Source organism: Thunnus maccoyii, chromosome 9, assembly GCF_910596095.1.
Source record: "Thunnus maccoyii chromosome 9, fThuMac1.1, whole genome shotgun sequence".
Classification (NCBI taxonomy): Eukaryota; Metazoa; Chordata; class Actinopteri; order Scombriformes; family Scombridae; genus Thunnus; species Thunnus maccoyii.
This window is the reverse complement of record NC_056541.1, coordinates 17374698-17396658: the sequence shown is the minus strand read 5'-3', so window position 1 is coordinate 17396658 and position 21961 is coordinate 17374698. Positions and strand designations below refer to the sequence as shown.

Genomic DNA, 21961 nt, shown 5'->3' with positions numbered 1-21961 from the left:
CACAAAAGAACCTATGTTGAACAGCAGGACTGGTGTTTGATACCAACCCTGCCGTTCAACATGGGTTCAGCATTCACAAATACTGTACTGTATCAATTCTGTTTGACAGTGTTGAATATATAACTCTAATTAACGGAAACCGTAACATTTTCCATACCCATAAGTAACTAACTGTTGTCCTTGTATTTGGGAGCAATGCTGAACATATTATGTAAACAAGAGTTAGAAAAAAGTTGCCAGGCAACAATGCATTCAACAGGCACACAGGTGGGCCTTAGTCTAATTAGATTAAATGTGTTATTACGTGTTCTCTATATTTGTGCACTATGCATCATGCTGAAACTAGCCCTGTTTCCCTCTTTGTAAAGTTAAAGTATGTGTTGTCAAAGTAGACTTATACAGTAATTTACACAGTAATGATGACTCAAATATATCTTATGGGTTAAAAATCTAGGAGAAATATCAAATCAAAGTCTGTTTATTTACTGCAAAATTATTATCTAAGGTGAGTTTTGTCCAAAACACAAACTTTTCTGACAGTATAAGCATCTATTAATGGGTATTTTATTATTTTCTTGAACTGACAGTCACCATCACCAACAGACAGGGCAATACTATTGTGTCAGCATGCGTCATATAACCCAGAGCCATTCTTATCAGTAGGCAGAGGGAGGACGGCGACAAATTTGGAAATGTGCGTAGGATGTTAAACGCTGTATCACTTGTCTTTTTCCCATGACGCCAAAGCATTGTACCTAAAACCAGTGTGAGGGTTATTACAACAATTCACTTTCATAACGCTTACATCATATTCAGTTTTTGCAATGAGCATACAGTGTAAGCAGTCCAACTAACAAGTTCCCCTCAAGTGATCACACACAACATGGCTTTGTGTGTTTGTTTTATGTCAATAAGATGGCACTGAGATATTCTTTGAGTTCTTAGAGAACAAAAGCACCCTGCAGCTGTAGCTCTGACCATTCTTGGTCACACAGAAGATCCAAGTGTGTCCAAAGGGGAGTGAGGTCATTCGTTTCTTTTGACACCATGAAAAAGGACCACAGAGACCACTTCACTGAACACACACATGGACGCTGACTGTTCGCTCTGTGAAGTGGCACTTACTCTTTCAGCTGACAAGTATATATCACTTCAAGTGCAGCTATTGAATTTCGTGCCTCTCCAACAAAATGTGTTTCTGCTGAGTGTAAAATGACAGTCTTTGGTGTGTTATACCCCCCTCTCTTTCTGTTTCCTTTGCCTCTATCTTTGTCTCTCACTCACATACACACACAAACACACACACACACACACACACACACACACACACACACACACACACACACAAAGACAGACAGACAGACAGACACAGGCAGGGCTAATAAAAGAGGTTCTGCAACCGGATTAGTGTTAAGGCTCTGTGGCCCCAACCTTTTATAGTCATATTAGCCCAACACACGCAACATCACTCACCACCACTCACAACCGCAGAGGGCAGGAAGAAGAAGGTAATGAGGGATTGACTTGACATTGATTAAAACTGTATGCATGGAGAGGAAGGGAGAAGGAAAGGGAAAGGAGAAAACACCGCTACCGAGTACTTTGAATTGGCGGGCTCTTTATGCTGTACATTTTGACTTATTTCCAGTGTGTTCATGCTAACCACTGGCAGTGTTATAAACCAAATGCTCACCACAAAATGTTCCCCCCTGCCCCCCAATTACTGCTCTGTTCCTGCACCCTACACACGTGAGCTCGAGAGACACTGCTCTGCTTCCTTTAAATCAAATTCCAAAGATCATTAAACTGAAATCTAAACATTGTACATTCTGCACTTTATGATGATGTGGTGTAAATGACAAAAATGAAATTAGTTATTCATTTTTTCTACATCAAAGCAACTTGGATACATATGAGCGTTCAACTGAACTGAAAAAAAGTATGAGGCTAAACAATAGAGTAAAACCGCATTTTTAATTTAATTTGTAAGTATTTAAGCTGTATGCCTTAATTTCATATAAGTCTAAAAATATCATCCAGGCTGCTAGGAAATCTGATTCCAAAAGCAAACATTTGTTTTCAATCACAATGATTAAAACAATTTCAGAGCTCAAAGTAGTTTCAATTTTCACATCAAAGAGAGTGCAAAGAAATCATTGAGAAAATCAGAAACAGAAATCTAAATAATCTGTCTATGAAACAAGCCAAGTGCTTCAACTTTCTCAGGATATTTGATTTATGGGTTTGTTACTTGGGCCATGACCGAAAACAGCAGCTTTAACACTACCCGCATGTCCGTTGGAGATGGTAATATGCAGGCGACACACACACACGCATACATGTATATGCTGTTTCATCGAGCACACTCTCTGACAGCAACAGAATTCAGCTCAAAATATGCAGAGACATCGGTTAACACTTGACCACAAATTATAATAATAACCCTCCAGGAATCCCTTTGATGAACCACTAATACAAACATACAAACAGTGAAAAAAGAATTATTAAAACAGATAACAAGCACTGTCAACAATTTGGAATAAAAACAGAAATTGCCCTTCACTTCTTTCATGATCCATCAGACTGGGACAGTGGCTGCTTTCTGAACATTGTCAGACAATGTAAGGGTAAAGACATAATAGACTTTGAATCTGCTCTAAAGCTCCACCAAACAATATTTTCTCTATTAACAATGGATGAAATGACAACTTCTAATGTGAAAAGTGTTACTCATAGTAACAAAACCATAGAGAGTTATCACTCGACTTGTGCTCAATGCATGCCCACCTTTACTGTAGCTCTACAGAGCTTTTTAGCTTCTTTTAGCTCATTGTTCTAGTTGCACGGCCTGCAAATTCCTCTCTCATCAAACCCACTTCCAATGGCAGCAGCAGGCAGCTGTTTTCAGCAAACAAGCTCTGCTAAACCAACTGTACCAGAACCAAACAGCAGACACACAAATTTAGCGAAATTTTTCTCAGGAGTTGGTGGAGACCAAAACACAGCTAAAGGAGAGATTATAGGGCATGCATTAATCGGGTGTCAGAAAAGTCTGAATTTGAATACTAATGTTAATATGTGTCTGCCAAATGTGTTCACAACTGCAAACATTTTAGCCATTAAAACTTTATAAATATATGATCCTGAACCAGTGTTTTTCAGGATGTTGTAGAGTTCTTCTGCCTCCAGGTGGCCCAAAATATCACTTAATGCAGCTTTAACTAAATGCTACAATGTACAAAAGTTGGTTCAATATCCACTCTATGGATTCAACATACCTCCCTCACCTTATTAAATATTCATGTAAAAAGTGAAAGGGTGAGTACTTGTGTCAACACTTATACAAAAGAATGAGAAACACACATGCAGTGTGTTAAAGTCTTCACAGCTGAACTTGCCACAATGCTTCCAGCAAGTCAGTTTTCAACACATAAGCTGTTTGATTTGAGTGCTTTCAGAGAAAGAAAAATCTGGTTTCAACACATAGCAATAAAAGTTTTCTGGAGTGCTGCAACATTGTCTGTTTTGAACATACACTGACCAGTTTGAGTGCTTTGAACAATGCCTGCTTTCAGCAGAGGGAGTGACAGAGATGACAGGCAGATGGTTCACATCACGCTACAGTATGATTGAAACGCTGAGCGCAGGAGACACAAATACTTGAATTGTACCTTGTAGAAATATGTATTTCACTTAGATCTTGCTGTGTCAGAATCAGAGATGTCAAACTGGTCATTTTTAGTGTGATCTGACACAAAATATTGGTATGTTTGAATCCCATATGGGATCAAGAACCCTTTTTCTATCAATATAATTGTTATCAAACACATTACTGTTTATTGGCCAGCTCCAGAATAACATAACTACAGTGCTCTGACCTCTTAGCAACAAAGAAAACCACAAAATAATAACAAGACTGTTATATGAGGAAGCAGAGACGGATTGAAGTGAAGTGAGACAGAGTGGAAGAAATAAAGGGGTGAGTGAGATTTATGAGAGGTACAGACATAGGTGGCGCTAGGGGAGGCTAAGCCTCCCCAAAATGATCATGGAAATATTATGCTCAAGCTTTTTGTGAATTACTTGGCTTGCTGATTGTTATTTGGATGCAATAGCTAACAGGTTATTTTGGTGAGAGAGAGTGAGCAGTGAGACAGCTGAAGCCTCTAGTTACGGATTTTAACAACCAACACAAGCAGCACTCCGACCATTTCCTGAATTTGTTTTGCCTGTCTTGTGGATTTTGGTGCCAAGTGCAGCATGCACAGCGCACAGGTGGGAGGAAAGGAACAAACAGGTGGGGGGGATTTATTTAGATGAAACAGTGCAAAGTGAGTCGTTGGTGTTTATGTACTGAGAATAAATGTCTCAGAACCACATCTGTTTTTGAAGCAATGTCACTCCGCTGGCACTTCAGTGATTTTATCAACAAGAGCAAACTAAATTCTTTCAACAAGTGCACAGAAATAACGGAATAATGTTTAAAATATAAATAAAGTAGGCCTATACTTAATAAAACACTCTCCAGCCAATAGATACATTTCAATTGGCATAAAAATATAAAGTTTAATGTGGTTAATGCAGTAAATCAGTCTGCATTGATTTATAAGTTAATATGAATGATTCTGACAGTATCTGTTGTCCACAGCTGTTTTATACTTTATGAAAAGCTTCTCCTTCAGGTCATTAAATCCTTGCAGCCATCTGAAGGCAGCAGGACACATGTGTTAATTAATCTGCAGCCTCTATACATATCAGACTGGACAGCTCAGTATCATCAGATTACCCAAGCTCTTTCATGAAACTTCTATGAAACTTCTATCCAACTTTGTTCGCAGTTTTTCAGCGGTTCATATCTTATTCTTGAAATGTGTGATTATGCTAATACTGCTGCATCACATTTTGTGATATGATGTTACAATTTAAAAAGTGTGATAGAGTAGAATTATGACTGAAAAAGCATTAGATCGATGTGATCACATACACGGCTTCATCGAAGTATATTTTCATTATTTATTTCTTTAATTAATTGTTAAAAAACAGCAACACGTTATGTGTTGTGTGTTCACATGGTTCTGCCGGCCCACCCCCCCATTGCTGACTTTTAGTGTCTCTGAGCATGATGTCCTGGCGCTGTCTATAGGTACAGAGACCTTGACGGAAAGAAGTAGCAGAAAGAGATGGGGGAAGATTAAGGAAGTGCAGGAGACAGAAGCAGGGGCAGACATCACCTCAACTTACTTTTATGGATCCATCAGTAACACATAGTAAACTGTGTTAGGCAACGTTCCATTCGAAATTTATAGTCCTGAATGAAGTAAATCATGCGGTTGTTTCAGCACCATCGTGGAAATACCTGAAACAGGATCCGGTGTTCATCTGACAAAATTCACTAGTCTTTCAGCTGTACAAAGAGTGCGTTTGATTACATGTTTTTGTCTGCTGCTAGCAGCCTGGCTGAAGGTTAAAAGGTAAGTTCGTGAAAATGATGATCAGACCAAAGAATCTAAAACCCACTGCACCATTAATGTATAGAAACATACAGTACACCTTACTGACATGTCCTGCAACCATAACATCAGCACACAGAAGTGAAAACGGGTTTAAAGAATGGGAATTTTCAAGTATGCCATATGATACAATAATATAAAATAGAGACTGGAGACAGGTATTCAATAAAGACTCTGAAGATTATATTCTTTACAGAAAAAAGGCAGCAGTCCAACTGCCATCAATATATCATATCAATATAATGTATCAAGCAGGTTTTTTAGGGCCTCAGCCCACCAGTGGATCTTTCTAAATGATTGAACATTCCCGTAACAGCATATGCATAGTGTGTGTTTGCACATGTGCATGTGTACCCATGCCTATCCTTATGCTGGCACACAAACACACATACTTTCAATCTAATGAAAGCATCTGAAAATAATGGTTTCTTTCCCTAAAGCTGCATGTTAGAGACCATAATAATAAAAGTCTATATCGTAGTGGGTTCCCATAGATAGTTCACTGCAGCTACAGCTGCCAAACCCACAAAAAAACACTGTACACATTATACATAAAGCTTTACACACAAGATTGAGAATCCGGCCAAGAGCTGGCTACACCGAGCCTCCCCATTCAACCATAATCCAGTTGATACAAGCTGATAGGCGTTATTTAGCTTCGGCTGATATTACGTCTATCAAAAAGTACTAAGTTGTTTTAGACACCAGAAAAAACAGGATTCCCCTAAAATTGAAATGAGCAATCATAAAGATAATGTGCTGAGTCAGTGTGATGTATCTTTTCTCAGCCCTGTGGATAAGTTGCCAAATAAACACAATACATTGTTTGCACTAAAAACAAAGTTTTGTGTCCAAGTGCTTAAGTCAGTTTTGGTAGTGAAGGAGTGCAGTAGACAAGTGTGTACACAAAATAAACACTTTCACAATATAATTCCTGTCATATTTTTTGAGTTTCACAAAATTCAAGTCATGAAGGATGGACTTTTCTTAACATGGCCCAAAAGTTATACAACAGAGGGCAATATTATTTTTAAAAAATCCAACGGGACCAGCATCAACAAATCCATGTCATTAATTTGTGTTGTAAAAGCTAACAGCACTTTGCTAAACTAGAAGTGAACAAGCCAGCATTCACAGCCAGACTCAATGATGTGATTGTCATGGTGCTAGGGGACTTAGCGTGAGTGGAGCCAGTGGACACACATTTAGGAATACAGCCATATGAGCACAAGACTGAATTGTACTTACTCCAGATGAACGCACAGTAAGTTGTGTGTCATTAGTGCCACACACCTACAATACAGAGGGTGTAATTAATCAAAAAAGAGGTTGACGACTTAAGTTTACACAATGTACCATGTTTAATGAGTGTACAATACACTCTAATATGTTGTAGTCAACATATGAAAAGAGAAATCTGGCCAGAAAACAATAAAATTTGTTCAAGACTCAATTATTTTCCTGTATTCTGAACAAAATGATGCGAGTGTTATTACTCACTATGCATTTAATCAAATAGGTTTGTACCTCAGAGTTCAGTAAAGGCATGGAATTGAACAATATCTTAAAATCTGATATTAAGATTACAAGGAAAGAGAGCCTCAGTAGCGTCTATAAGGTTCTTAACACAAGCGATCCAATTCTGAACCAAATCAGCAAATTCAGCAAACTAAAATGCAATCTATCTATCTTACGAAAGGGAGAGTTGGTGTTCAGTTAGATAAGTATTTTCTCACACAGAAACACATTCATTCAAATTGACTGTACAACATTTGGTCCTCTATTTGGCCAGAGGGCATGAGACATAAGGGTCTAGGGTTCATTTCACAAGGATAAAACAAAGCCTCAGTACAGAAATAAAAGAACAGCTTCTGCTTTCACACACACAGTTTTCTTTAGCATCTTTTGGACTTTTTTACCACAGCCATTTATCATATTTATGTCAGTCTTTGTATTCAACCAATATTATAATAAATAAGCATGATACCAGCCATGAGCCCTGTATCCTGAGAGGAAGACAGAGGAGACATGGCAGGATTAGTAGCCGCAGTGGAAAATTCATTATAGCCACATTAAACAATAGGTTATTCAAGTCTCTTCATTGTGAATTTACTGAAGTACATGTTATGACCTGGCTGTGCTGTTCTGCCAGGGTTATAAAACTTTTCTGGCCTGAAACAATTCTGTTCATTCCAGTTACACTAAAATAGTATTATTCAAGAACTGGTGTTACTCAAATTAACATATTTAAGGACGTGGTAAAGGTGTGATGTCTGCCTTTCAATGTCTTACCTATTGGCGATTAAACAGCTAAAATATTTGATTACATTAACATCTCAAGACTAAATGATGATAGTAATTATTATGTCCTAAAGTTAACCACTATGGATAAGTTACTTGATAAAAATCCCTGCTAAGTTTTGTTCACTATTTAACATGAATCAGTGATGCAGCCTTTCAACTGCTGTAAGCTATTTCAAGACCTCAAATGAGGAAAATTTTCAGTCAACAGTCCCTGTCTGAAAAACTGTAAATGCTTTTGACTGCTAAAAGTATTTTAAGTGTGATTTTCATTTCAGCATGGTTCCTGTATTGGCAAGTGAGACACTGACAAGGCTTTTACAATGGATTAGTCAGCTCATTACCGGTGAAGACAGAAATGCCTTTGGTGAGGTCACCGGTAGGACCAGATACTTTCAACATCCAAAGTGCACATCCAGTTAATTAAAGATATGACAATAGGCCACAGTGAATAAGCACCAAATCTCAAAGGGCAACATCAAATCTCAGTCCACTCTTTTATGGTGTCCAAATACAACATGTCTGTCAAACAAACACTCACACAAACATTGGCAGACTGATTTGTGGGAGAGGAAATGATAAGTTGTTGATTCTGGCTCTGGGACTATTCTCAGAGGAAAGTATGTTGGGACTTGTTTGATTAAGATAGATTTAAGTATTATTAAATCATATGGAGGAGCTGTCGACTGGCTCTAGTTATCTGGTATGAAAGGTTAAACCACAAAGCTTGCAACATCGCAGGTTTGAGACCCAGTCAGTGATACAGTGTGAGTGTGAAAGTAAAGTAGTGCAAGTATGGCTACATTCACATTACTGTTATTGTTTTTAGTCGGATTTTTTTTTTTTTTGTTGTCAATGGTTCACATTCATGTTTGTAAGAGACATGTATCCAGCTCCAGTGTGAACACCGTCAAGGTCCTAACCTGCCATGCATGCACAGATTTAACTGAAATGTGAGCTGCATGCGTACAAGAATAACAACAATATCACCTTTTGTGCAACAGTCATATCTTGAACATGGATGACATGGCTGTTTTAGCACACATGTCCTGGATTACTTGTTGTGAAGGTCAGCAGACAAAACAAATGATGAGAATGAGAACGAGAAAGTGATATGTTTATTTTTACCGGGTTGTGAGGTGCCAACACTGAATGATGACAATAAAATATGCACACGCACAGAGAAATGAGACGTTAAAAAAAACCTACCTGAATTCCAGTCTGACCGTTCTGACAGCGGTCGCATAGCCAGAGATCAGATGTGAATCAGATCTAGGACCACATATGCATGTTGCCCAGATCTGATATGAAAAAAATTCAGATGTGGTTTGTTCACACTTATGTGAAAAAATCAGATTTGGGCACAAAAAAAAAAAAAGTTGGATATGGCCACGTCAGCATGTAATGTGAACATAGTCTAAGAGGCGGGGACAGAGAGAGGCAGAAAGACAGACAGGAGAGAGAGAGACTATATATAGAACTGAACAGTCTTTGAAATAGACCCATCACTGTGGTCACTTGTTATCATCGCCTGTCGAACAGCATCTCTGGGGAATAAGGAGGCCACCATCGCTGATGTGCTTCCAGGAACTGCATTCTTCCACGAAAAGGTTTTAATATAGATTAGCTGTCCATTCATTCTGCTGTAGTCACAGCACTAACTTTATCAAGTGTGATTACCAATTCTGTAGTTTATTCAAATGCAATATTATGGACTAAGAACAGAATGCAAAAACAAAACTTGTGCCTGTAGTCTGTCGTGTCATTTCTGAAATACCCCAAATTCACTCTGGTCAACATTCAGCCTGGACAGAGGAGCACTTGAAACAGGACTACAGCTCTGAGACCAGTTTTTCTCATGAGTGGGTGTGGTCAAGGGAGCTGACCTGTGAAATGATGCATCTATTCTTAGAAGCTTAATGCACATGCTCCCCTGGGCTGACTTCTCTTAAATTATTTTAGCAGTGAATCCTGTAAATAGGCTGCCCTCAGAAAGGTTTAAATATTGATTTACTGTGCTGTGAATTTAACTGGGAATAGATGGCATTTCCAGTCTCTTCACATGAGGGACCTTGTTCTTTAAAATCCCTGAATCAGTAAATGGATTTTAACTATACATAATTTTAATGGGAGTTACCAGTAACTAGACTATTTTCTCCAAAATCATTTTAGCAGGATATGAATTTAACGCTTCGTTACAGATGATAATATGACTAAAAGCCTGCAGTGTCAACTACCATCACACTCTATCACTGAGCCATTTGTCCCTGAGCAAGACCCTCACTTGTGTGCTCATAGAAAACCAGAATGGTTAGAAGCATCACTTGAATATTGTATTGTGATGTAACTGTTCAGCTATTTTGCTCAAAATACCGTTGTATGATGGTGTATAGAATTTTGAAAAAGGCTGCAGAACAAATGCAAGATAAATTCAACTGCAGACTACCAATAAATATATTTGCGGATAACTAGCAATACTTCTCCTTCACATTGGCTGATTTTGCTAAAATCGTTTCTTTTTTCCAAATGTCTCCTTTTATGGACTATGTCATACTGGGATGCCGTGGTAAAATGTTTCATTGGCACTTTGAGGAGCAACACCTTCAATCTCAGCCTGTTATAAAACTATTTTTCTACACCGTAAAAAACAGACAAATAAACAAGTAGTGAGAATTATTTGCACAAACAGCAGTTACAGGGCACATAGGGCAGGATGTACAGTCGTGGTTATAACTACTCGACCCCATGATGTAATACTGGTACAATGTGATAATACCGCGGATGTGACTAGTGCCATAAACTAAAAACACTGTATATTCACATACATCCAGAGCTTAGCAACAGCAGCTGTTAGGGTGAGTGTGGTTTGGCAGTAGTGCTGCATTCTCTAATAATCCGTACTCTGTGGTCCCTTCTTAGAACCAAATCTATGGTTTGGTTAGACTGGCAGAGAGAAATCTGTGTGTGTTTCTGTCGTGTGTAAGTGTATGCCGGCATATGTGGGTATGTGTAAGTGATCAGTGGTCAGAAACACTGCTCCTCATCACCATTATCTGGATTTAATGGTTTGGATAAGATTAGGGTCTGGCTTGATTCTTGTATCTAGACTGAAAATTACAGTACCAGTCAAAAGTTACTTACTCATTCAAGGGAATAGGGAGGTGTGTACAAACTTTTAACTGGTACTGTATATTGTTTTTTATGAATGAGTCATGTCTTACATGAGATCTAAAAAATACATAGAGGGAGAGAAACAAATAGGAAGGTGTGAGGAGATGAAGGTATGACAAGAATGAGGGGGGCAGAGAGACAGATCTTGATAGATGACCTGATGAGTGACATGATATGTTTGTGTCACATAGGCTGAGGCTGTCATCAGTCCTTAGTCGCCCTTAGCCTCTGTATACCCTGTATAGATTCATTTCCATGCACTACATCTCATATCACCTTACCTTCAGCCACATGCTCCTTCTCTCTTCCCACTCAGCTCCTCATTTCTCTCCTCTAGTTAAACCATGTCCTCCCTCTGCTCTGTTTAAGTTTCCCCAAACCAGATGCATTGCTGTTCTGTCTTACAATATTCTTCTTTTTTTCCCCAAAAAACAAAAATCTTGAACCTTAAAGACATATAATGCTTTTTTGTGATTTCCTGTTATTTTTATACTTGTATAATGTTGAATGTCTGTGTTTAACATGGTGAACATGGTTTAACTTGAGGTGAACGTATGTAAAAATGTTCCCTTAAAGCCAAAAGCCAGGGCTTCAGCCTGCTCTGGAAACTTCATTTGAAATGTTGCCTCTATGTCCTCCTCATGATGACATCAGATTGTTCGTGCATGCAAATAAACAGCCGTCCGTTCCGCAGCCTTTGTTGCTAAGGTTGTTGCTAAGGTTGTTCGCATTAAAATGTTTCAGATCGGATTTCGGCTCGAACATGTATGTGAACGTAGGTATTTGAGAAGTTTATATTTTGAGTAAAGAGCACAAAAAAGAAGCAAAATCCTATTACTGCTGTTTGTTTACGCTTCCAGAAACTAACCAGTCAGAACAGAGTGGTATCATTAGGAGGGGTGCCTTAAAGGGACAGGAGCTCTTTCAGACTGGCTGAACTGAGGGGCTGCATAACGGACCAGTATAAGTTAAATAAGGACTTTTTTTGAACTGTAAATCATGCAGTGATATACCAGTAGAGACCCAGAATATAAATATAGACCTGGAAATATGCATGATGTGCACGTCCCCTTTCAGAAATTGCAACAGTATACATTGCTTGGGATACAACTGGCTTCTTTTACACAAAAGAATCACTCATTGAAGTGGAGCTGAAATTTTTAGATGTGACCATCAGACCCTAATATGAACATATATCCATAAATATAAAAGTATATGAAGTTATGTCATCCTCTTATGGTACACTCCATGGTTTTACCTAACATACGTTTACTGTATCAGCACCCAAACTGCACCAGTACTTTACTCTCACTCCTGCCAACGTCTTGAAACCTCAAACCATATAACTGTCACTGTGGCACTGCAATAAAGGTCAGAGAGGGTTGCTGAGACAATTATAAATGTATTTACTGCCAACTTTTCTGAGAAGAAGAAAACCTTTCCTGACCAACATCAATATTACCAAGCACTTCCATTTATCATCTTTTTTTTCCATTATAGAATATCACCTTTCTTTGAAATACATTATTTGCAATATAATAGTGTGTGAAACTGTGTGTCAGAATCTCTGATGTGACAGCATCCAGAGGAAAAAAATTTAGATTTTGTATAAAGATTTTGCCTTTGCATAATTTTAACTTGTCTTTTTCTTTTACTTGCTTTCTTTTGCTATTTCTGTCTTCTATATGTCACTTCTTTCTCTTAAGTTATTCAAATAGTGACTTCCACAATTTTGTGTCCATGCACACATTTGCAGAGACACACACACACACACACACACACACACACAACTGTGGTAAAAATTCACATGGCTTCAGTTAGTGGGAAAAGTATCACATCCAAAGTAATAACACAAACATGGCAACCCGAAGCGGCCCCAAGGGGGATTGGCATAGAACCTGGCAAGCCATTCATCATCAGTCTCATGTTGCCATAAGCCTGTACACTGCCAGTTTTAGTGATTTGTTTGTGTGTGTGTCTGTGAACTGCATGTGTGTTTGTGTGTGGATGCAGTACATGTACTGTATGTTTCACTATATTAAGTGTGTGTGCCAACGAAGCCACAGAAGAACATAACAGAAGCTCAGAAATGGATTATCATGTTTCAGCATCACACTATAGTTCAAGTGGTGAGGGAAACATTTGTGTGAACTTTCATGTGTGGGTTTGGGAGTGAAGAGCAGACTTTGAGGGCAACAAGAGGTAATGTTAGGAGGAGACAATAAAAGACATAGAAACCAAGGGACCATCAAGTTACTTGTTCAAGCAGAAGGACTGAAGCCAAGAGTTGTGTGCCAGAGCTTTGATTGCTGTACATTCACTACAGACATTCAAAGTGGAAGTGGAATACATAGAAAGCTTTTTTCTGCCTGGTCAATACATGGCAGATGGCATATGATTCAGTGGAGCTATCAAGAGCATGCTTGTGGGGGTTGAGTCGAGTGGACAGAGGTGGTGTAAAGATGGAGAGGGGGGTGGGAGTAAGAAGGGGAGGAAAGAGGCATGAAAATCAGTTTTCAGCTTTTTTAATCACTTATCAGCCATATGGAATTTCTGGAATGCCATTCTACAGCTGCCCTCTGATGAATGAGTGTATGTGTGTGTGTGTGTGTGTGTGTGTGTGTGTTTGAGTAGAACTATCATTATGTGTCTGTGTGTGTAAGATTTAGATGTGTGTGTGTGTTTTAGTCTTACCCTGGAGATGGTGAGGGGCATGTTGAAGTCTTTCCCTCCTTGCAGCCTGAAGCCCCAGGGGGCAGGGCCTAAGAGAGTGACACTGTAGTTGCTCATGGTCTCCCTGATGATGTCAAATGCGCTCGGTGTTGATGTTGCTGGCAAGCGATGATGTCGCAGATCAGGTGATAATGACGATGTCACTGAGTTTTGATGACAGGTAAGAATTCAGTCAGAAGTGCTATGCCTCCCTTTAAGATGTTGTTCCAAGATCTAAGGGAAGATATGACAGAAAAGCATACATTAGATTTGTTATTGTATGGTTATATAAGACAAAGGAGGCAAGAGGGAAATTTTGTGATGGATATTCAAGAGAGGAAAAGAGTAGTCAAGCAGATGCAAGATGCAAAAGGAGGACAAGAGAAGCAAAAGAGAAAAGAAAATTACAATATATATATATATTTATATACAGTATAAATAATAAATAAAGAGAAAGTACACAGTAACCATTCATTTCCATGGCAGAGAATGTAAAAAAACAACATTTAATTATAGAACTGACTACACACTCTTCAGCAGGTGAAAATATAAATACATACACATGCAAAGCAGTAAAATATTTTTATCTCACTACACTAGAGTACGCTGCAGCAGTTCAGTAGCACAAAACACTTACAATTCCCCCCAGAAAACCCTCACCAGAGGACATTTACACCGCTAACATTAATATAACTGCAGCACATTTCCTATTATTTAGAGCAATTATTAAATGAATGAAAAAGGCTGTACCTCTTAAATGGAAATAGCAGAGAGGAAAATTATTCCTTTGCAGGCAGGTAGACAATATAATCCCTAGTTTCCCCTGGACTATCCCCTTCCCAGCAAACACACTGTGTGTGTGTGTGTGTGTGTGAAAGAGGTAGAGAGAGATGCAATGCTCTTATATACTGGGTAATGACAGAGGGGAGGGGAAAGGTGGAGGAGGGGAGAGAAGAAGAGGGAGGCGAGAGGAAGAACGGGTAGAGGTTAGGATGGGAGGAGAGAGGGAGGAGAAAGAGGAGGGGAATCGGCTATGGGTGGAGTGAGTGGAACACAGAAGAGAAGGAGAAATGAGGGAGATGATATGAAGGGGGAGATTAGGGGATGGGAGGAGACAACACTTAGAAAACGAGGGGGGAGAAGAAAGGGGGTTAAAAGGGGGATTAAAGAAAAGAGTGTGGGAGCAGTGCACACAGAGAAAATGACAAGGGGAGGGAGAGAAGGCAGAGGAGAGGGGACGGTTTATCTTTCATCCGGATATTTTGGGAACATGGACTCAGAGCTGCAGGCTGCTTCATTTAAGGTGGAACAAGTCATAGTCAGATCATGACCCGAGAACACATCCCAAAGGCTTGAATTAAAAGGTCTCTCAAAGGTCACCTTTCAAAGGACAAGATGTGATGGTGATGTCGATTTTAAACAAGCTCTTAGTCACCTTGTCGGACTGTTTCACTACGGCAGCAGTGTTACCCCAATATTTTGGAAAAGCCATGCAGGGATGAGATTGTCTTTCAGCTGATGTCACACTGTTTTGTGCCTTTACCTCCTAGCTTATAAATTGAAAAACAAGTTCAACCAATCAAGAGATTCACTGATATCTGCCATAATCTGAATTTATCTGTATATTTTAGTTCTTGGGAGACTATCCTTGTCCTAAGAGATCCATAAATAATCTTAACATATCTGTATATTTTGCTACAGAGATGAGAATTCTATTTGGCATCAATAAGCAATCTAGTGCCTAAATGCAGCGCTATCATTTAATCTTTATTTATACATTGCCTCATTATTTATATCCAGACAGCTGGCAGCTCTTCTCCTTCTGCACTTCTGCACTGGCTTTTACCCATTCCCCTTTTCTAGCCCAGACAGATCAATATTGACTTTGTATTTAGACTGATATAGTAGTGGCTCAATTAAACGCTCATCCAATTCCTTTCTTGGCCCTGACCACACATACACACACTGTAGTAAATCTTGCCAAATCATAGCTCTGCACTTTGTTAACTGGGCTTGTTAAAGCAGCCTGCTGAGTCCACAGTCAGAAGATGATCTCTAATAAAAGAGCAACAAATATCAGGAGGAGCGGAAGCTTGAGAAAGAAGATAGATGTAAACTTGGAAGAGACGTGGCTGGACAGGGACTGGAAGATCTTCAAGATAGATAAAATGAGAGAGAAATTACACAGACTTAAGATGGAGAGGCATGAGGGGGAGGCAGGAAGCAGGCTAACATCTGACCTTTGCACCATAAAACAAGATGAGAATTCCATTTAGCCTGCCTCTAACACCTTCTATGAGATAAGATCATGATGGATACATGAGAAGATTAATCACTCTCAAAAACATGCACATAAAAACACGAAATGCTCTTCATTAGCCTGCTAATGAATGTTCCCACAGAGTGTCTAACACAGACAGTGTGCACTTCTCCAGAGCAGCCAGGTTTAACAATAGAGCAAATCCTGGGTAGAGCAGAGACGGAAGAGTCATTTACCCTGTTTCCACTGCAGAGCTGAGGGGGTCTTGTTGGGGTTAAAGGTATCTACAATTTTACTGCAAATGTAATTACAAAAGGCAGTGTTTGTTTTAAGCTATAGAACAGATGGCTGTTCATGCTTGTTGTAAAAAAAGGACAAACCGCAACTTTTTTTGGGGAGATAACATGGATTATGTGTAAGCCCTGGTTGGCCCTGTTTGATCCTAAGGTGAACGCCATGGGAGCTAACCCTTCTCAGACCTGCCTGGCCCATTAGAAACCAGCTTAATGCCAGCAGTCCCGGGGAGTCTGCTATAAAGATACAATGAATTTTCACCAGATGGTTAAATGAATTAAAACCAGGGCACAGATCAGATATAATCATTGTTCATATGTTGTATCCTGCAACAGCCGGTCATACATCAGTTACCATAACATCCTTTTCTTTCCCTTCTAGATAACAGCCCTCATTTAGCACAGAATGTATAAGGTCAGGGGTATCCAAGGTAAACAGAGACCAACAGTAAGTCAGCTGTGGAGAGAGAGAGAGAGAGCGAGAGAAAGGAGAGTAACTGTTAAGTCTAGGATATTGAACCTAGGCCCTGTAAGAAGTAAACAAGACTGAATTGAATATTTGTAAAGCCAAATCAAAAAGGTGAGAAAAAAACAACATACAGTTAATTTGGAATGTGTATGTATTGTGATTAATAATATAGTCAAAACAAATCTAAATAACAAAAAGCCATAATACCAAACAACAAAATGGGTTGCTTATCAGTCCAAAATGGCCAATTTTGGTTTGTTTGTTTTTGCTGTTTGGACAAATGATTAATGCTACTGATTACCCGACAGAACAGTCTTCTAGGCAAAACTGAAAAATCCCAGTGTATTTGGTAATCTAAAGTTTCCAGTCTGTTCGTCATGAGGAAAAAACACATCACAGTATCAACAGTCCAACATGTGCACAGATTGTCTCCACAGGAGGCTTAAGCCCATTTAACCATGTGCTTTGTCATTCTTTTTAAGGCCTGACTATGTAAAATGTCCCACTAGGGCAGTAACATCCAGCAGGTTTACAGTGACTATGACTATTACAGTGACATGTGGGCCTGTTTAACAACACTTTAAACAAAATGTTTCAGGGATGTAAATCACATGTCCTACATATCAAGAGAACTGCATCCAAAGATTGCTTGAGTAGGACCACTTTGAACTTCAAGGTGTAATTTAAGAGGGGGTGAAAGACCAAAATGTCCTTCTTTCTAGTGCAGTGTACAGTGACAAATCCCTTACTTAAAAGACAGTCTTTGTCCAAAACAGGAGGCCCAGCATTGTCCTCATTAAATATGAACAAGTTGCCCTCAATTAAGGGTAAAATTGTTGCTTCCTGTCAGATTTAACAGAAACAAACCACCACAGAGATAAGTGATGTTCTACTTCTACAGGCCATCTTTTTGGAAACGCAAAGACAGGGTTTGAAAAAGGGGTCTACCTGATAAGGATACAAATGAAACCACCTTCCAATTAACAACCAAATTGTAATTAAAAAAAATAACTGTGGGTAAGAAGCTGCACATGTGTCGTGTATCAATGTCTGATTCCCATGTAACAAGAGGACTGATTTTGAGTCCATAGTAGATATAATTTCTAAAATATGGGCCTTCCCATGGGCCCGCCAATCTATTTCATTATCTTAAGACATTTGATCAATTGGCTGTATTGTCAAAAATGGCCACTGGCCAAGAACTGTAACAGAGAGAACAAAGGGGATTTTTGAGCCACAGGATATTGATATCAAATACTAACAATAGAGAGTGTGCTATATCACAAAACCTCAGACACCCTGCCAGTCCTTTGTTCTGTCAAATAATCTATTCCAGTCCCCATATGCTCACCTCTCCACATGCTTAATGATCACAGCTTAGCAGCCCCCAGCCAAATACACGGTCACACGGTCACACACACACACACAGACAAGCTCCACCCCTTAATGGTATGATAATCTGCCCCTCTAAATGACATTTAATGCATCATCCACGTGAATAAAAGGGGGACACCCGCCCCCTATTCTGCCAGCTGCCCCCCACACACAAACACACAAACACTCACACACACACACACCCTCTCTCTCTCAACATGGAGGGACAAAACTCACACATTCTCTCTCTCTCTCTCCTTCTCTTGTGTATAAATTATTCGTTTCACGTCAAATCTGAAGACAATAGCTGTTAGGTGAAAAGCAATAATTCTAAATTAGTTTAAAATCCTTTCAGTGAAATTTATAATATACAAAATATAAATATACTATAATGGGCAACTCTCAGGTGTGAGCACGTCTAACTGTATGCTGAAAAAGGGTAGATTATTCTGTCAAGTTTCTTTGAATAAATGGGAGCTTAAGACTGTGGGAAAAAGACCAGAGGTTATTTTATGTTACAAATGGGATGTCTCTGCCTTACAGCGTCATGACAAAACAAAGATATGCTGATATAAATAAATGACTTCAAAATACCTTGGCAAGGCAGTTTTGTTTAGTGGAAAATAGAAGAGTGGAAATTGTAGGTATTTTGCTGTCTCCATCACTTAGACTGAACTTGGAGGAAATGGGCAGCATGCCAGCCTAAATAACCTACGGTGAGAAAGCAGACACAAATGACAGACACACACACGAAACCCCACAACAACAGGCACAAATTATGCTGTATACAAACATAAATTCAATCACAGGTGTATATATACATAAATCTGAATACACAGGTAGGCAGACAAACATGTGTATAAGCTGTTTACTTTGGGGAGAGTATTTGTCTGCCAGCCATCTAATCAGTCTGACCCCTCCAGACTGATATAAGCCTAACTAATCCCGCAACCCATCTCTGTAAATACTGCGCAGTTAATGCTTGTAGCCTGTGGGGTTTTTTTTTTCCTAAGGATTTTAATTTGATGGATAGAAGACATAATTCTCTTATAGATTGTAAATCTGTAAAATTCAGTGTTACCACCACTGGGGAAATGCACATACCACACAAAGTCAATGTTATTAGTAAGATTCACGTTTTGTCCCAAGATACATAAACACTGACCGCATGTCTGGAATCCAGAGATGGGCTTATTATCAGAACCCTGTATCTCCTGTGTGAGCTCAGTCACTGTTTATAACTGCTCGCTTTCACAGTGGAAAATATTCCTCCCAGCTTACCAGCCAACCAGACAGACAGAGATAGACAGACCTACACACTGAGAGACAGATAGCTCAGCCCAAACGATTGTCCGTCCTAAGGAAGATAAACTGAGAGAAATCTGGCTTCAGGCACACAGAGACATGAACACACAGGTGCACGCACACACACACACACACACACACACACACACAACCACACACACACACACACACACACACACACACACACACACACACACACACACACACTCTCTTTCTTGCTCTCTCTCTCTCTCTCTGTCTCTCTCAGACCGCAAATGTACACATAAGTGCATAACTGCTTAATGTTTGGGTCAAGTCTGGGTCAATCAAAGAGGGGCATTTTAAAAGCCAAGTGTAATGTCGCCTCTGGGAAATACAGTATACAAATTTCAATGAGACCATTTGGGATCAGCTGCTCTTAATCATTCCCTCCACCGCCTATTTGGAAGGAAAGTCATAAACACTCAAGTCACTAACTTCTCCCTTTTTGTAGCGCCAGTCTCTGGCAGAAATTTCCATTTTTACACACAGACAAAATCTAAACCTTATGAGCAGATTGTCGTGAACTAATGAGCACATTCATGCCCATCAGAGGATGAACTATCTTTCCTTTAGGATCAGACTAAGGACAAATTGTACATTAGCAACCCCACTACTGGTGCGGCTTTGAGATGAAATACCTTTGAAATGTGGGTTCTATTAAACATTGCAGCATCTAGGGGACACTAGCAGTTCTTTACAGAAATGTGCTGTGTCCCGGTCCCAGCTTGTACTGTAGTACAAACTGTTTATGACTATGTTTTGAGCCACTAGTGTATAGAAACTAAAAAAGTTTTTGAGTGCAGTATTGATAGACACTATTATACCACAATGCTATGCAGCAGAAATGGAGCAGCTACTTGCAGCTGGATAATTGAAATGTGGGCAGCGGTGAGACAGCTCCAAGAACATCTTGGAAAACAAAAAATAAATGATTAAATCTGGAAAAAACATTGTTCTTTCTTTTTGTTAAGTTTCCAAATTTGAAATTGGCAGTAGCTTTCTAAAATTTTCCAAATTGCAGGATGATTGATGTCTACTGGCGCACTTCTCGTATGATTTTCTGTACACAAAACAGTAAGGTACTATTTTTTGTTTACTAACTGCCCAAAAAACATGGCAATTCGACCATACTTTATAGTGTTAGTGTATTTAGTGTATAATTTGGACAAAGCTTATTTAAACCATGGCAACATGCCCAAAATACATTTTCCCTTCTCATAATTCACAGTAATATCTTCTGTAACATGTGTTGATTGTATCACAGATGCACTTGTGTGTGATACTGCCATCTCATAATGCCTGGAGTCTTCTGACTTGACAGTTTGCTGTGTCATAACCTTTCAGTCACGCCTCGATCAGACTGAATTCATTATATCGGCCTCAATGTCATGACACAGGCTTTGGTGGATGATGAATTATGCATGGATGGTGTACTCCCTACCACTTTTAGGCCAACACGCTCCCATGAATCACAGGCATAGAGAAGACAGTCTGTGGTGCAGTGAGTAAACTTCTGTGCCTTTCCAATGTGTTGCTTCCTTCCTCTCTAGTAGACAGTAGCTGTTCTGTGTTGACTGCAGAAAGAGAGGGAAGAAATAAACACAGGATAATAAGAAAAAGTGGTGAAATAAAACCGATGAGATCACATTCAAGATTTGACTGTCATCAGCCTACTGAAAAGGCATTATCATCACACATCTGTCCCAAATATATGGGCTAGTAGGGGCCTACTAAGCCAACTAATAGGTTCAGGAGGCTGTTATTACTTTTTACTTTCTATTACTTCATTTCAGTAAGCCAGTATTGGTGGAGCCAGGTAGGCTCAGAAGGCCTGTGAGGCATGTGCTGTCACATGATCATCAAGTTTCTTTCTGCGAAAACTAAAAAAAAGGCTGACATTCCTTTTATTCTCAGTGGAAAATGCAATATTTTAAGACAGTTTCAGCATTAAAATGTGTTTTGATAACATTTCTAGTGAGAAATGTGCATTTGGTTTTCATTATATTCATTCAGTGAATGTATATGATGTTTAGTTTGTCAGTTATTACAAAGATTCTTTCAGGTCTTTCTGTCGTTGCTATGGTGGTTGCTATGGATGCTGCTATTGCTGAAACCACGTAGCTTACATGTTTGAATCATTGTCTTTGCATTGTATAGTTATCTGAGATGTTATGTTATTTGTGTTATTTTATGTAGCTGAGATTTTCTGTGTTCATGGAGTCCCCCCCCCCCCCCCTTTACACACAACAGAGATGGTCGTGTTTGGATCTGGATAGTTGTGATTGTGGCCGACCAGCGTCAATTTGAAATGGAATGAAGCCTTCCCACAGCAGACAACCCAAAACAGGAGTTGAACACGCCAACTCCACCCACAACACAATGCTCTTCCCTAACCCTAACGTGCACTAAATTGCATCAAATCTTGTATCATGGCCATGGGATGAAGACAGGGTTATCATACCGGACTTTACGTTTCACAAACCCGGCATTTAATCCCGGCATTTAATCACTTTCATATTTCATCACACACTATAAACATAATTTG

The 21961-nt window shown here is 39.3% G+C and overlaps 1 protein-coding gene across 4 annotated transcripts in view; it reads right to left on the bottom strand.

The window, feature by feature from the left end:
- The window catches only part of pdlim5a (PDZ and LIM domain 5a), a 73639-nt gene that overhangs the window by 50273 nt on the left and 1405 nt on the right, over nucleotides 1-21961 (bottom strand). For 3 of the 4 annotated variants that reach the window (XM_042421088.1, XM_042421086.1, XM_042421087.1), the window contains 3 exons: nucleotides 20858-20990; nucleotides 18685-18801; nucleotides 13677-13928 (listed from right to left, as the gene is read on the bottom strand). In XM_042421088.1, coding sequence (XP_042277022.1) covers nucleotides 13677-13772 — 96 coding nt within the window. In that variant the 5' untranslated portion in view covers nucleotides 13773-13928; nucleotides 18685-18801; nucleotides 20858-20990. Of the gene's footprint in view, nucleotides 1-13676; nucleotides 13929-14444; nucleotides 14559-18684; nucleotides 18802-20857; nucleotides 20991-21961 lie in introns of those variants that run through there. The other variant, XM_042421085.1, reaches the window with a different exon arrangement.